We start from the raw sequence: 15298 nt of genomic DNA, 5'->3' as shown, positions 1-15298 counted from the left end.
GCAGGTCTGACAGCATCTGTGGAGAGCGAACAGAGCTGATGTTTCAAGTCTGGATGACCCTTCATCCAGGGGGCAGCTCGATGGCACAGTGGTTGGTACTGCCGCAGCGCCAGGAACCCGGGTTCGATTCCCAGCTTGGGTTGCTGTCTGTGCAGAGTCTGTGCGTTCTCCCCGTGTCCACGTGAGTTTTCTCCGGCTGCACCAGTTTCCTCCCACAATCCAAAAGACGTGCTGGTTAGGTGCATTGGCCATGCTAAATGCTCCCTCAGTGTACCCGAACAGGCACCGGAGTGTGGCGACTAGGGGAATTTCACAGTAACTTAATTGCAATGTTAATGTAAGCCTTACTTGTGACATTAGGAAATCAAATCATCAGAGGTGAAGTTAGAATGATCTTGCAATGTTTGGCTGAATCACTATCATGTACTGCTGCATATGCTACAGGAAGGCAATGTAAACCTTGAGGGTGTAACTGTACCTTGGACTGCAGTGATTCAAGAAGGCAGCTAACCACCACATTCTCAAGGACAAAAAAAGGGATAGGTAATAAATGCTGGTCTAGCCAGCGACACCCACATCCAATAAAATGAATTTTTAAAAATCATGTTTCACTCAAATTTGTTAAAGACTCATTTTGCTGATGTCTTGTACAGAAATAACCAACAATTACCACCACTTTGCCCTCTTTCAGTGTTCTTGCCCTTGATTATTTCCTCTTAGTTTAGCTGCAAATCCACAGCACTGCTATTTTTCAAGCTGTTTCCTCTCGTGCTTAGGTTCATCTTTTTTCCTCATCAACTGTTAACATTAGAAAGACCGAGCTCTTTCAAAATTATTTTTAGTATCCTCCATACCCTTTTGAATGGATACAACAATAGCTGGGCTGACAGGCAATCTTGCTCGCAGTTGAATCCTTTAACAAGTTAACATTATTACATTTTCTTATTCTCTATGTTATGCTTACTTCCGTTGTCAGTACTACACTGAACTTTCTCCTTTTATCTAAGCTCCGAATATGTCCTCCTGTGCGTTCTTTAGCTCCTTATCACTTCAGTAGTTTGAAATTAATTTTGTACAGAGTCGCCAACTCTTATGTAATTTATTTCAAGTTCTCAATACCATGGAGCCCGAGCTCGCTTTGCTCTTAATCTTCATGATTTTAGAACTCAAGCTTTGTGTCATCCAACAGTTTCTGGTTTAACTTGTCTTCTCTTTTAGCCTTATCAAACCTGATGCTGCTTTGCCTTATAGACTTTGGTTTTTCATATTAGTTTCTCAAGTTGACACTTTTGATGTCACAGTTTGGAAATGGAGGAATTCCTTTGATTTCAACTTGCAAATTTTGAACAAATGTTATGACCGGGTGAGAAGGGGGTGAAGTATCACCCCTCTATTCAACCTCCTTGGTTGGTCACAAATAGGATTAAGATTTTTTTCCATGGGGTTATACTTTTCCAAACTAGAATGTATTTGTCGGTTTAAGCTGTGGACAATATGGAGCCAATCAAATAAGGTTTTCTTGAATCAAAGAAAGGGCAAATTTATTAACCACTAAACCCAAGAAAAATAATAAAATCATGATGTCAAATATTTGGCCCTCATTTTGGACATGGGTGCGCATACACAATACCTTTGCGCACACCAGAAGAGGGAAAATAATGTACGATTAAGTGTCTTTTTTGATTGCCTTTGAGACATAGATTTTAAAATGCTGGGATCAATTTGGGTTAGCTTTTTGTTTATAAAAGTTGTTATAATTATTATTATGGGATCTCCGTTCATTGGTCGAACCAGGCTTTTGCAAAAGGAAGAGAGAACAGCCTTCTGTCTGTTTCCTCTGACTTACCTGACACTGCATGTGTCACTTGCAATCTCTCTCTGGTGGCTGGGCAACCATGTTTTTAAATACTTTACCCACTGTGCATTTCCAAGATCTTTGGGTGCCTCTATGTGGGAGCCATTGTTTCAATATCTAACACTGTACATTTTAATGTTTCATCCTCAGACATTTATGAGCCTTGATAGGTATCTGGATTATTGAAAATATCTCTCTCTTAGCACACCAGGAGGGTGATTAGTTTGTTTCTCTCCTTCACCTTCGAAAGCGGCCCTGCATTTTGAAACAGCTTGCTCAGTTCAAATTGGAAAATTTCCAGTCAGTTGAAAGTTAAACATCATATTTTCAAAAAAATAAAGGGCCATAGCCTCATGACACGTGACATTGGATCCCAGTAGTGATGTTCCTTTTGAGCTGCTAAATTGGATCATGTTCAGGTCGATAGGTCAGAATAAATACCTGTTGCAGCACCAACATTAGGGATTCCTCAGCAGTGAACTCAGCTGATTCCTTTGCCATCTAGTGGATCTGATTTAAGCAGGATGGTTGGCAGAATGGTTAACTCCTCATTTAAAACACAAATAACAACTAACTTCGAGTGTACTGATTCAGACGCAGACTGAATCAGACAGCGGTTGGCCAAATGGGATGTTGAGAACTGAGAGCGGAAGTCAGTAAACCTATTGAGGTTATTTGTGATTTTTGACCAGTCTCTCGTCTCTTAATTGTAGAGCATTCGCTATTTCTATAAATAGCCAGTCCTTGATTTTGGCAGTTGGATGCAAACTGCAAAGGGCCAAATGTAAGATCACTGGAAGAGATAGTACAGGTTAATAAATTGCCAGGAGCCATCACCAACTTTCTTGTACAAAGCATGGTTACTGCTCAGACTGGAGCAGTATCACATGAGACCTGAATGGTAAAAGCAAGCCCATTGAAAAGAGGCTCATTCACCAGTTTAGGGAAAACACAACTCATTTATTTGCTGATTAGAACTATACAGAGGCTTGTAGCCTCATAGCTGTAATCCGCTCCCAGGATGACTGAGTACAGAAACCCGCACTTATTGGGATGACCCCCCCACCCCCCCACCCTGCTCCCCCTTTGGTCCCCAGGTTCTGACATCCATCATTATGAAGTGCTTCGAAAGATTAGTCATGGCACGAATTAATTCCGGCCTCCCAGATTGGCTGGATCCACTACAGTTCGCCGACTGTCGTGACAGGTCCACAGCAGATGCCATCTCAACCCTGGAACATCTAGATAAGTAAGAAGTCTCACAACACCAGGTTAAAGTCCAACAGGTTTATTTGGCAGCACAAGCTTTCGGAGTCTCGCTCCTTCATCAGGTGAATGAGGACTTGTGTTCCCAAACAGGGCATATACAGACACAAACTTATTTTACAAGATAATGGTTGGAATGCAAGTCTTTACAGGTAATCAATTGAGTTTGTGTCTGTAAATGCCCTGTTTGTCAACCATGTTGCGTCAATGTCAACAAAACGAAGGAGATAGTCATCGACTTCGGGAAGCGCAGTGGAGGACATGCCTCTGTCTATATCAATGAGGACGAAGTAGAAATGGTTGAGAACTTCAAGTTTTTAGGTGTCCAGATCACCAACAACCTTTCCTGGTCCCTCCATGCCGACACTATAGTCAAGAAAGCCCACCAAAGCCTATATTTTCTCAGAAGACTAAGGCAGTTTGGCATGTCTGCTACGACTCTCACCAACTTTTATAGATACACCATAGAAAGCATTTTTCCTGGTTGTATCACAGCCTGGTATGGCTCCTGCTCTGCCCAAGACCACGAGAAACTCCAAAGGGCTGAAAAGTGTCCAGCCCACCTTAGATTAACCTGGAAACATAGGGAATCTCAAAAATTTGACTAACAGGTAAAGCTAGCCACATCACACGGCTGTCATGCAGCAACAACATAAATGGTCTTCTCCACTAACAGGATGCTGTCATCAAGCCAAAATAACATACTGTCTACCACTCAAATGAGTAATGTGGTACATGGATTTCAGTGTTAGTGTGATGTCAGCTATGCAAGCTATATGTCCCAGTGACTGGTGGATCATATCAAAAAGCACAATCCCTCACTGTTCACCAAAGGCAGAATACTGACTGTACCTAACTAACCCATGCTTGTAAAACTCCAAAACGTCGTGACCAATGTTAGATGTGACTGTACATAACTTAATGAATTATCCCAAGTGTATGAAGAAATAAACCAACAACCAATTTAAGATTTATTAGTAGAGTTTTCAATGTGGCTCACCTCCGTGTACTTGGGCTCATCCAAAACATTAAAAATATGTCCAGGCATTGTCCTCTGTCAATTAAACAAGAACATAGGAGACGCATGTTCCTTGGTGCAGTCCCCATGGCAACATCTAGAACAAATACAGTTGACTTGCCATTTCTGAATTTAAAGAAAAGCTTGGGGTTAACTGTTCACTGGTGCATTCTCAGTGGCAACTCCTTGACCAATCAGAGTCCACTTGCCAACCAATCAACACCTTTTTCTATGCAGCATAAATTGTTGTCCCCTTTGAAATTTGGTGTTCTTGTGTCTGTCCTCATTAGTACAAGACGAAAAGCGGCAACAGCGGATCACGCGATGCCCTTCATTTTACCTTAAAAGCACAGTCCCAAGTGAGGATTATATTTAAGGCTGAATGAGGCAGATGATTCATAAAATTGTTACTGTACAGGAGGAGGCCATTGGTCCATCGTGTCTGCACTGACATTCCAAAAGAGCAACTCACCTCCTCCCCATCACCCTGCACATTCTTCCTTTTCAAAGAGGCTGTTCTAAAGAAATATTGGGAATGCAACCATCGGAGATGGATAGAAAAAGAGAGGCTTTTTTGGAATATCTGAAACAGAAATATCCCCATCATGCAAATACAATCATGGGATAACAGAAATGCCTTAAACAACAGTTTGGGGAGGCACGGTGGCGCAGTGGTTAGCATTGCTGCCTCACAGCGCCAGGGACTCGGGTTTGATTTCAGCCTCGGTCACTGGCTGTGTGGAGTCTGCACTTTCTCCTCGTGTCTGCGTGGGTTTCCTCCGGGTGCTCCGGTTTCCTCCCACAGTCCAAAGATGTGCGGGTTAGGTGAATTGGCCATGCTAAATTGACCCTAGTGTCAGGGGATTAGTGGTGTAAGTGTGTGGGGTTGCGGGAGTAGGGCCTGGGTGGGATTGTGGTCAGTGCAGACTTGATGGGCCGAATGGCCTCCTTCTGCACTGTAGGATTCTATGGTTCTAGATAACAGTCTACATTCCTTTTGAATGCTTCCGTGAACCTGTTTTCCACCCTCGACTCAGGCAGCAAACTCCAATCTTAGCCAAACACTGCCTGAAGGTTTTTCCTTGTGTTACTTTTTCTTCTTTTGTCCATTATTTTAAATCTGTGACCTCTCGTTCTTGGAGAAGGGTAAATATATGGGGTTATGGGGATGGGGCCTGGGTGGGATTGTTGTCGGGGTAGGCTTGTTGGGCTGAATGTCCTCCTTCTGCACTGTAGGGATTCCATGATTCTATTCTTTCATGAGTGAACGGTTTCTCTGTGTCCACTCAATCTGCGTTTTTTCTCACCTGTGTAGAGGAGACTGCTTTGTGAGCAGTGAATGCAGGGTATTGAAAGAAATTCAAGTAAATATCTACTCCCCCCAGACAGTGTGTGTGGGGCCATAAATGGTGGGAAGGGAGAAGGGAAGGTGTTGCATTTCTTGTGCTCATACAGGAAGGAGCCGTAGAAAGGGAAGTGGGTGTTGACACCAATAGTAGAGCAGACCAGGATGCAACACACACAACAGTCCTTTTGGAATGCATAGGTGGTGAGAGTTCTGGTCAAATGTAAAGGATGGGACAAAAAACAAGTGCATTGTGACTGGAAGAAAATGAAAGTGTTCTTAATTTCTTAACTGTTGTTTCTTTCATTTTTTCAGATCAAGGGAAGACAAATTTGCGTGTAACGTCATCAGATGATGCTGAACGCATTAAAGCAAAGCAAAATCTTGCCAATGGAAATAACCATGTTTCAAATACTAAAATTGCCCGAAACATCCCACGAAGGCACACTGTAGGTGGAGCTCGCAGTTCTAAAGAAATATTGGGAATGCAACCATCGGAGATGGATAGAAAAAGAGAGGCTTTTTTGGAACATCTGAAACAGAAATATCCCCATCATGCAAATGCAATCATGGGACAACAGGAACGCCTTAAAGAACAGGTAAAAGAACAGTGTCCCTTACTTTGCATCATCTTCCTTCAGTATTGCACGCCCTCCTTCTGAAGGCATTGAGTACTTGCTGAGGTAGCACTTTCCCTCCGGAACCTTGTCCTTGCAGTTATTGTATATGTATCAGTTTAATGGCAATTGTCAGCAAGCTACTCACCAAACTTACTGTATTCTGTGACTGCCCCATTGTCACTGCCCACTTAGTCTGAACTAGAGAATGTACAAACTTGGTGTCCTGTTCAACCCAGAGCTGAATGACAATCTCTGATCCAATACTAAAAATAAGATCAATTACTTCCAGGCAATTTACAGTCTTCAGGACTCAACATTGGGTTCAAGGATTTCGAGCAATCAACTCCTGTCCTCATTTTGATTCTTTTTTTGCTACATGCCAGTCTGAATTTTGTTTTTCAGGCTTTTGCTTTCATACAGAGCTGTACATTATTCTGTTATTCCAACTCACTCTGGACCAATGCTTTGTTTCTTTGTTATATCTATTAGTACTCACTTTGCCTTTTGTCCCATGACATTTTTGTCATTTAATCTCTCCTGCACTCTACCCTTTCCACATCTTCCCTTTTGTTGTTCTTCCCCCCACACCCCCATCCCACCCCAATTTCTACAGCACTCAACCCATTACGTTTCTACCTTCGGTTGTGAAGATGATTTGTGTTTGACTTAATTCTGTTTGTTGCTCCACAGATGCTGCCAGACCTCCTGAGCATTTCCAGTATGTTCTGTTTTTATTTCAGATTTCCAACATCTGCAGCATATTGCTTTTAAACACTTCTACCTTTGCAATGTTGCTCTCTGCACAATATCAAACTTACTTCTGATCCTGAAACTCACTTTCACACACTTCTAGGCTTGGTGGAGTTCCCTCCGACCTAATTCGTGATCTTTCAAATAACATGACTAAAAATGATTATCTGGTCATTTATTTTGTTACAATCTTTGGGAAGACTTAAGAGATTTGAATTCCCAGTGACTGACTTAAATGAATCATAATAGATTTCAAGTTTTAAGACTTTTACTGTAACAAACAAAAATGAGCATTGAATAAACATTACTTAGTAGGTAATTAATACTCTCAACTACAAAAAATAAATCCGTCAATAGTGTTGTAACACAACCAATATCCCCATGACACACAAACAGAAAACGCTGGAAAATCTCCGCAGGTCTGACAGCATCTGTGGAGAAAGTATAGAGCCAATGTTTCGAGTCTGGATGACCCTCTGTCAGTATTTTGCCAATATCCCCATGGACCCATTTATACATTATGTTTCATTCTCTGCAGAATTATGATGTTTAAGTTATAAAATTTATAGGCCAGAATTTTACCGTCCCACCCGCCACGGGAATCGGAGCAAGCGAGGGGCGGACCATGGAAAGGTCCGTTGACCTTGGGCAGGATTTTACGGTTTTGGGATGAATGAGGCTGTAAAATCCTGCCCAAAGTCTTTGAGGCAGTCCAAATTTAGTCCCAGCTCCCAATGGGCTTGCATCTCTCTTTGCTGAGTCGTAAGTCCAAAGTTGTTTACGGACATACGAATGTGCAAAAATATACATTAGGAGCAAGAGTAATTAATACAAGTCAGGCACAGTTATGGAACGTTTGGAGTTTGTGAGACTAGTGAGGAGGGTGTTGCAATAAGGAAAGAAAGAAAAATATACATTCATTTAGCATCTTTCACAGTCTGTGTTTGGGATCCATGACTTTTGTTTCTTCCTACCCTTCCTCTGCCCCATCAGTCATGGCAGTCTTTCTAGTCCTCCTCCCTGGAGCTTCCTCTGAAAAACCAACCACCTTGCTTCATCACTGCCCACTCCTAAAAACCACTGCAGCCTTCCAGTCACCCTCTCTTGATTTCCCTACAGAAATCTGCCTTGGCTTGTGGTAGAATAAATACAATATATCAAAATAGATGTTCACGTAAAAAAGCTTATTTATTACACACAAGTAGTCTTACATTAACACTGCAATGAAGTTACTATGAAAATCCCCTAGTCGCCACACTCCGGTGCCTGTTTGGGTACACTGAGGGAGAATTTGACATGGCCAGTTCACCTAACCTGCACATCTTTGGACTGTGTTAGGAAACCGGAGCACCCAGAGGAAACCCACGCAGACACGGGGAGAATGTGCAAACTCGACACAGTGACCCAAGCCGGGAATCAAACCCAGGTGCCTGGCACTGTGAGGCAGCAGTGCTAACCATTATGCCACCGTGTCGCCTCAGTGATCAGGAGTGGGGACTGTGGTTGTAGCCTTTCTCCACAAAGCTACTAATTGAATTGTAATAGTGGCACTAGCATTATTTTGGCTGACATCAGCTAATTTGGGAGACTCTGGATCAAACCTGGGATCATCTTGGTTTCTATGGTAAGACGTTCACTGGATAAAACAAAGCATGTTAACTTTAACTGTCAGGATTCATCCAATGGTATCTGTGGGGAAATGTCTAGTGTAATACTAAAGACTTGACATATTTTTTACTCACTGTTAAGAAATCATGCTTGATATAAATCTGGTTGACTACCATTGTGAATAAATTCATTGATTAATTGCCATATTAATTTAGTCAGACATCAAGTGCGGCCTGTACACACTGATACTGATACCAAGTAATAGGTTTTTTGAGTCATAACAAAAAACACCATGTTCCACTTGAATCGAGCGTGAATCTCGCAGCAGTCAGTGGTTCACAAGACTTTATTAGTTTCTGTGTGATACAGTTGAATAGCTGGGTTGCCCTCCAGGCATAATAAATAACATGATTCCCTTCACCAAATCTGAGATGACTAATATGACCCCTCTCTGTCCTTAGCCATCTACTTGCTCAAAGCTGCCAAGTTTAGAAGAAAATTGTGATGAGATTGTTGGTTGCCGGTAACAAATCTGGATCATCACCTTGCCTCAGAGCACTTCGCTTCCTGCAGTCGCTCTTTGTGTGTCATGGTTGATTTTTTTTTTTACAACCAACTTTCATGCTCGTGTTTTCTGTCTGTCAATAAATTCCTTTGCTTTGTTCCCTCATCTCTCTTGTCTCAACCGACATGAGCTGTGCCCTAAAGCGATAGATGGACTGCCTGAAAGCCTCTGACAATTCCTCTCTCTTGCCAGCCACAAAGAGATTCACTGCATTAGGATTGCTGATGAAATCAGTGTCCACTGCTTCTCTTACAGTGCATTCTATCCAGTCACCACCCTCGGTGTTAAATCTCCACTGCATTTTCACCATCCCTCTTCTAAGTTTGATGCTGTGCAGAATCTGACTGTCAAACCCAGTAATGTTTATCTTGTTTCGTTTAATTCTTGAAGATATAAGCAGGATTATCCTTGTGGCTCATCCTCCTTGGTAATTTCTCCTTGCTTTCTCGTTGGGACGTGCCTAGCTGGCCCCTGTTGTGAGCTTCTCCGCGCAGAGGAGCAGTGACATAGGCATTAACTCATGCTTCACTGATGCAGTGTGCATTTTATGGATTTGAAACAGTCAGTAATATTTCAGACTTTTCCTGGGAAGTTCTTGTTTTTTATATAAGGTATGCTGAGTTTTTTTGCTTTGACTACAATGAGAGTCTGAAGGAGAGTGCAGACTTTTGGCAGGGGAGGGGGATGTGGGCAGTGGTGTCTTTGAAATGAAGTAGGATGGACTCTGAAATAGTGGGAGCGCTGGGATTGGGGGTGGGCTCAAAAATGGAATGGGGAAGGAGGAAGGAGACTGGGGCATCCAGCCAAGACCGATGGGGGCCAAGGGAGCGATGGGGGTCGAGGGAATGATGGAGACTAGAGAATGTGCATAAGAGAGACAGATGGGGGACTCACTGGTGGTGATCCTGACAGAGAAAGTGTTTAGAGATTTTGGGACTGGACATTGTCAAATATTTTGGGAGTAGCTTTGGGACCAGCATTTTCCCAGCAGCAAGGACTTGACTCTGAATAGCACTTGGAGAGGAGCAGCCAGTAAAGAGGAGTGATACCTGGGAGTTCTGCTGTGGGCAAACAGTGAGAAATTATTTTCAGTTGTGGGCACATGAGGAGCTATGGTCTGGACTTTCACTCCCAGAGTTGGGACTTGGTCCCATCTCCACAAACCCGACCCAACACTTGACAGTTGCCTTTGATGGTTTGTTTTGACACTGTTCCAATGAACTTGACAGTGAGTTTATGCACTTTTTATGTACATCCATGCCTGCTTTTAACAATCCCAGGGGAAACCTGAGTTCTCTCAAGGGGCACCTACCCTTCCCAAAGTGCCCCAGGATGATATCCAAAGGGGTATCCTACCTCCCCAAAGGGGTTCACAAAGCACAGGGCTGCTGCTAACTGGTTGAGCCTGCACACATGGTGTTTCACACGTTTGGGTCACCAAAATCACACAAGAGGGAAGATGGCTGCTAATTTAAATGGCCAGCTACTTCTGCAAAATGTACGCGTGCTAATCCTGTCCTGGGCCTATTTTTGCCCTCGTCAAAATGGTAGATGCCATGTTCGGGGGCAGGACTTTCAGATTTGTGCCTCTTCCGCCATTTCTGAAATGGTGGAGTCACTCTGCATCATTGTGAAAATCCAGGCCCCTGAACCAAAAAGAACTGATTTTCACAGGGCGGAAGGGAAGAGCAAAGTGCTTGAAAGAAGGATTTTCAGACTGGGATACTTTACTACATGAAGCTATTGAGCTATAGATGAAAACCTTGGGTGGGATTTTATGGCCTCGTTCACCTCGAAACTGTAAAATCCTGCCCAAGCTCAGCAGACCTTCCCATTGACTGCCCCTCGTCCGCTCCGATTACTGTGGCGGGCGGGGTGGTAAAATTCCGGCCTTTGTTTCATAACGGTGTGGGATATATATTTGAGAAGGAGGAATGTGAGAAGATCTTTGTAGAGGCAATTCAGGTCACAGGAGAGAGCAGCAGCATCAGGGACTTGTGCTGGAATTTCTATCATTCAATGAAAACACCATTGATTCTGGGCCCAGGGAATGGTTTGGAAATATTGGTCCTTGGCTGAGTTTAAGGCAATGTGCCTTTTGAGAGGAGCTTCAAACACTGCTTAAAACAAATCCAATCCAGCCAGTAGTTATTACCCCATTGATCCATTCTCAATCATCAGCGATTGGAGGTGTCATTAACATTGAGTCAAGTGGCACTTGCTGACCAGTAACATGCTCGCCAGTGTTCAGTTCAGGTTCTACTGGGACCACTTGGCTTCAGATCTCATTTCAGCCTTGCTCCAGACATGGATAACAAAAGCTGAATTCCAGAGACGACTGTCCTTGACATCAACTTATTTGACCGAATGTGGCATCAGAAGCCACATTCAGCGGCATGGTGGCACAGTGGTTAGCATTGATGCCTCACCTGTTAAATTCTGGCCTCAGGTCACTGACTGTGTGGAGTTTGCACATTCTCCTCGTGTCTGCGTGGGTTTCTCCCGGCTGCTCCGGTTTCCTCCCACAGTCCAAAGATGTGTGGGTTAGATTAATTGGCCATGCAAAAGTGAGCCTAGTGTCAGGAGGACTAGTAGGGTAAATGTGTGGGGTTATGGGAATAGGGCCTGGGTGGGATTGTAGTCGGTACAGACTTGATGGGCCGAGTGGCTTCCTTCTGTACTGTAGGGATTCTATGATGCTAAAATTGAAGTCTGACAAAATCAAGGTCAAGATGCTCTGCTGGCTAATCATAGTTCACAAAAAGAAAGATGGCTGTGCTTGTTGGAGGTGAATCATCTCAGCCCCATGACATCGCTACAGGAATTTCTTAATCTAGCACGTAGGTCCAACTGTCTTCAGCTGCTTTATCAATGACCTTCCTCCATCAGATCATCCGAAGTGGAGATATTTGCTGATGAGTGCACAATATGTTCAATTCCATTTTGTGGCTCCTCAGATGCTGAAGCAGCCCATTATCACTTGCAGAAGACCTTGTCAACATTCAGTCTTGGACTAGTGGCAAGTAACATTCGTACCACAGAAATACCAGCAGTGGCCTTCTCCATCAAAGGCGAATCTATCCACCATCTCATGACCTTTGAAGTTGCTGTGAAATTAACCTCTAATAACAACAACTGCTCATTCTTATAACAGCAAAATCCAGGTCATTAGAAAACCTTCCAACAACCAACCCTAATTCTAGCTTTTCAGAGAAGCTTGGTTGTTAACAACAGGCCCATGGCTATCAACCCTCTATTTCCATGTGATTTCCATTTTATAAAGCATTTTTTCATGTCATTCTGTCATTTTCTTTGCCTTATTTCAAAATCTCTCATTTTTGACAGGATTTTTCCGCCCCCACCCCGCCGCTCCCCCCACTCAATATTTGGTCTTTGTTGAATTTTTCAGTCAACTAACTTCAATAAGCAAAAAATACAAATGCTATTTGAGACAAAACTTAGTGCAAGAGAAACATGAAGGGAAGATGTATTCATTCCTATGTATAGCATGGTAACAGACACACACCACAAGCATATTTGTCACTTTGCAGATTGCCTACAACAAAAATACAGAATTTTGTATGCATCTATGTATGATACCATAACCCAAATGGTATATTAGATAGCCTTTAAAAAGACCCCAAGAAAAATTGTGCTCCTGTGTCTTATGGTCTGTCTATGAAGAGGGCAAGCGCGGAGAACTTGGTGGTTGCTAAAAAGTCAGAAACCTGCTGGTGTAGAATTGTGTTGCAGTTCTCCCAATGGCGGGTTAATGGCAGGTCAGTCATCTTACTGGCAGGTAGTGTGAATGCTATTTGCGTTCATCTACATGCTTATTAAAATAGTTACCTGATGAAGACAAGGGGGCAATATGGTAAGAAGGCTATGCAAGGAGGTGGGATAGGGTGAGGGCTCACGATGGCAGGCAGAGGGGCAAGGAGATGGATGAGGGTGAAGAACAATGGAAGACTGAGGGGAGGGAAGCTGGACCAAAACAAGGCTGTATGAAAAGCTCACAAACAAGGAATCAAGGGGAAACCACATTGTTTACCGAGAGGGGATGGATGAAGACTCCAGATGTGCTGCGTAGAGACCCAAGGGGGTAATGGGTGCTGGGTTTGGACGGGAGGGTGGTTGAATTGAGGAACAGATTGCTTGAGGCTGTTAGTCTTTTCCCTCTGGGTTGCTGATGTCCTGAAGTTTAAAGTTAAAGTTTATTTATTAGTGTCACAAGTAGGCTTGCATTGACACTGCAATGAAGTTACTGTGAAAACCCCCTAGTCGCCACACTCTGGCCCCTGTTCTGAGGGAGAATTGAGCACGGCCAATGCACCTAACCAGCACGTCTTTTGGACTGTGGGAGGAAACCCATGCAGACACATCGGGCGTGATTTAATGGCCTTGCTCATCCTGAAACCGTGAAATCCCGCCCGAGGTCAACAGACCTTTTCATTGTTCACCCCTCGTCCGCTCCAATTCCTATGGCAGGTGGGATGGGAAAATTCCGTCCGGGGAGAATGTGCAGATTCTGCACAGACAGTGACCCAAGCCAGGAATTGAACCCAGGTCCCTGGTGCTGCGAGACAGCAGTGCTAGCCACTGTGGTGAAGACAGGTGGTCTGGAGAGAGTGATAAGAGTGTGCTGGACTGGTACTTGAAAATGATACCGGAACCTTTGGACCCATCAGCTGAGGGAGGGTGGATGAATCAGTCCGGAAAGTTGGAGCCGAACCTACCTGTGCATAATTAATTAGCTTTTAAGTACAGAATCTGGTGCGGGTTCCAGCATTCTGGTGAGCAGGACAGGCACCACCGGAGACACCTGTCACCACATTTAGGCCAGAATTTGCCAACATTGTATGCTCGCCACCGCTGCCAGCAAGAATGGAGAATCGGTGGCACAGTGGTTGGGCGGCACGGTGGCACAGTGGTTAGCACTGCTGCTTCACAGCTCCAGGGACCTGGGTTCGATTCCCGGCTTGGGTCACTGTCTGTGTGGAGTTTGCACGTTCTCCTCGTGTCTGCGTGGGTTTCCTCCGGGTGCTCCGGTTTCCTCCCACAGTCCAAAGATGTGCGGGTTAGGTTGATTGGCTCTGCTAAATTGCCCCTTAGTGTCCTGAGATGTATAAGTTAGAGGGGTTAGTGGGTAAATATGGGGGGGTAGGGCCTGGGTGGGATTGTGGTCGGTGCAGACTCGATGGGCCAAATGGCCTCCTTCTGCACTGTAATTTGGCACTCAGCCAAATCTCCATTCATTGCACCGGGACCGGAGAATCCCAACCACGGGCGAGGTCAGGGAATTCCAGCTTTCGTCTCAAAATGGGAGAATTCCTCCCAGAGAGTCAGCCAATCTCACTGAAGCTCTGTCTCTGTACGAAGAATTCCAATACTCACCTTTGAAGATATAACCTGGAAAAAACCTCCAAAGGTCATTCCAACTTAGACAGAATCAACAGCGGCCCACCTTGCAGGGATTCAATCTCTTCTCCCAAGATTGCATTCCTGGATTCCCGAGTCTGCACTCGGGCACCAACTCACAATCATAGGTTCAGCTCTTTGGCCGTGCTGTGAAGAACACTATTGCTCCAACAGCCTGCAGCACAGAGTCACCAACCTTCAACTGCCATCTTGGATCTTCAGAGTTTCTCCTGAGCCTATTTTGAGAGCCAGAGTTCACTTGAGGCCTTTTAGACACTAAAGGTATCAAGGGGTATGGGGAAAGAGCAGGAGTATAGCGTTAAGTTAGTTGATCAACCATGATCAGATTGAATGGTGGTGTAGGCTTGATGGGCTGAATGGCCTTCTGTTGCTCTTAGTTTCTATGTTATTTTTTCACTTAAAGTCTGCTAACCTGATTCCTTTTCCTGTTTGGAGCCTTTTTCCCTGCTCCTCTATTTTTCGTGATGTGGAGACTATTTTTCTGTCTATCCTATTTTTCCCCTACTTAACTGGGATCTGTCTCTGTCCCATACCCGGAACTTCTGTTTAGGACCTTCTGTCATCTCCCCTTTTGGGAGCTCTCCATCCCCCCTGCCTGGAACTCTTGTCTTCAATGGCACTCCAATCCTGGTCATGTGATCTGGGTGTTTGCACCATTTTCCTCCATGCACAGGCACCCTCGACCACTCTTCAGCCCAAAGAATTTAAAAGTGCTGAATTGTGTATGTACAGGCCACTTACTCAGTGCGCACGCGGGGGAGGTCTGCCAAGACTTGGAGTCCTCAACCTCTGCCCTGGATGAGAAGGTAAGTCTGGCCAACGACTGGTCTTT

The 15298-nt window shown here is 44.2% G+C and overlaps 1 protein-coding gene across 10 annotated transcripts in view; it reads left to right on the top strand.

Annotated features, from left to right (window-relative positions):
- Positions 1–15298, top strand: part of kiaa1217 (KIAA1217 ortholog) — a 583797-nt gene that overhangs the window by 265032 nt on the left and 303467 nt on the right. For 9 of the 10 annotated variants that reach the window (XM_078234173.1, XM_078234247.1, XM_078234212.1 and 6 more), the window contains exon 2: positions 5800–6083. In XM_078234173.1, coding sequence (XP_078090299.1) covers positions 5800–6083 — 284 coding nt within the window. Of the gene's footprint in view, positions 1–5799; positions 6084–15298 lie in introns of those variants that run through there. The other variant, XM_078234220.1, reaches the window with a different exon arrangement.

Source organism: Mustelus asterias, chromosome 2, assembly GCF_964213995.1.
Source record: "Mustelus asterias chromosome 2, sMusAst1.hap1.1, whole genome shotgun sequence".
In the NCBI taxonomy this organism is placed as follows: Eukaryota; Metazoa; Chordata; class Chondrichthyes; order Carcharhiniformes; family Triakidae; genus Mustelus; species Mustelus asterias.
The sequence above is the reverse complement of the archived record's forward strand: the minus strand, read 5'-3'. Positions and strand labels throughout refer to the sequence as shown.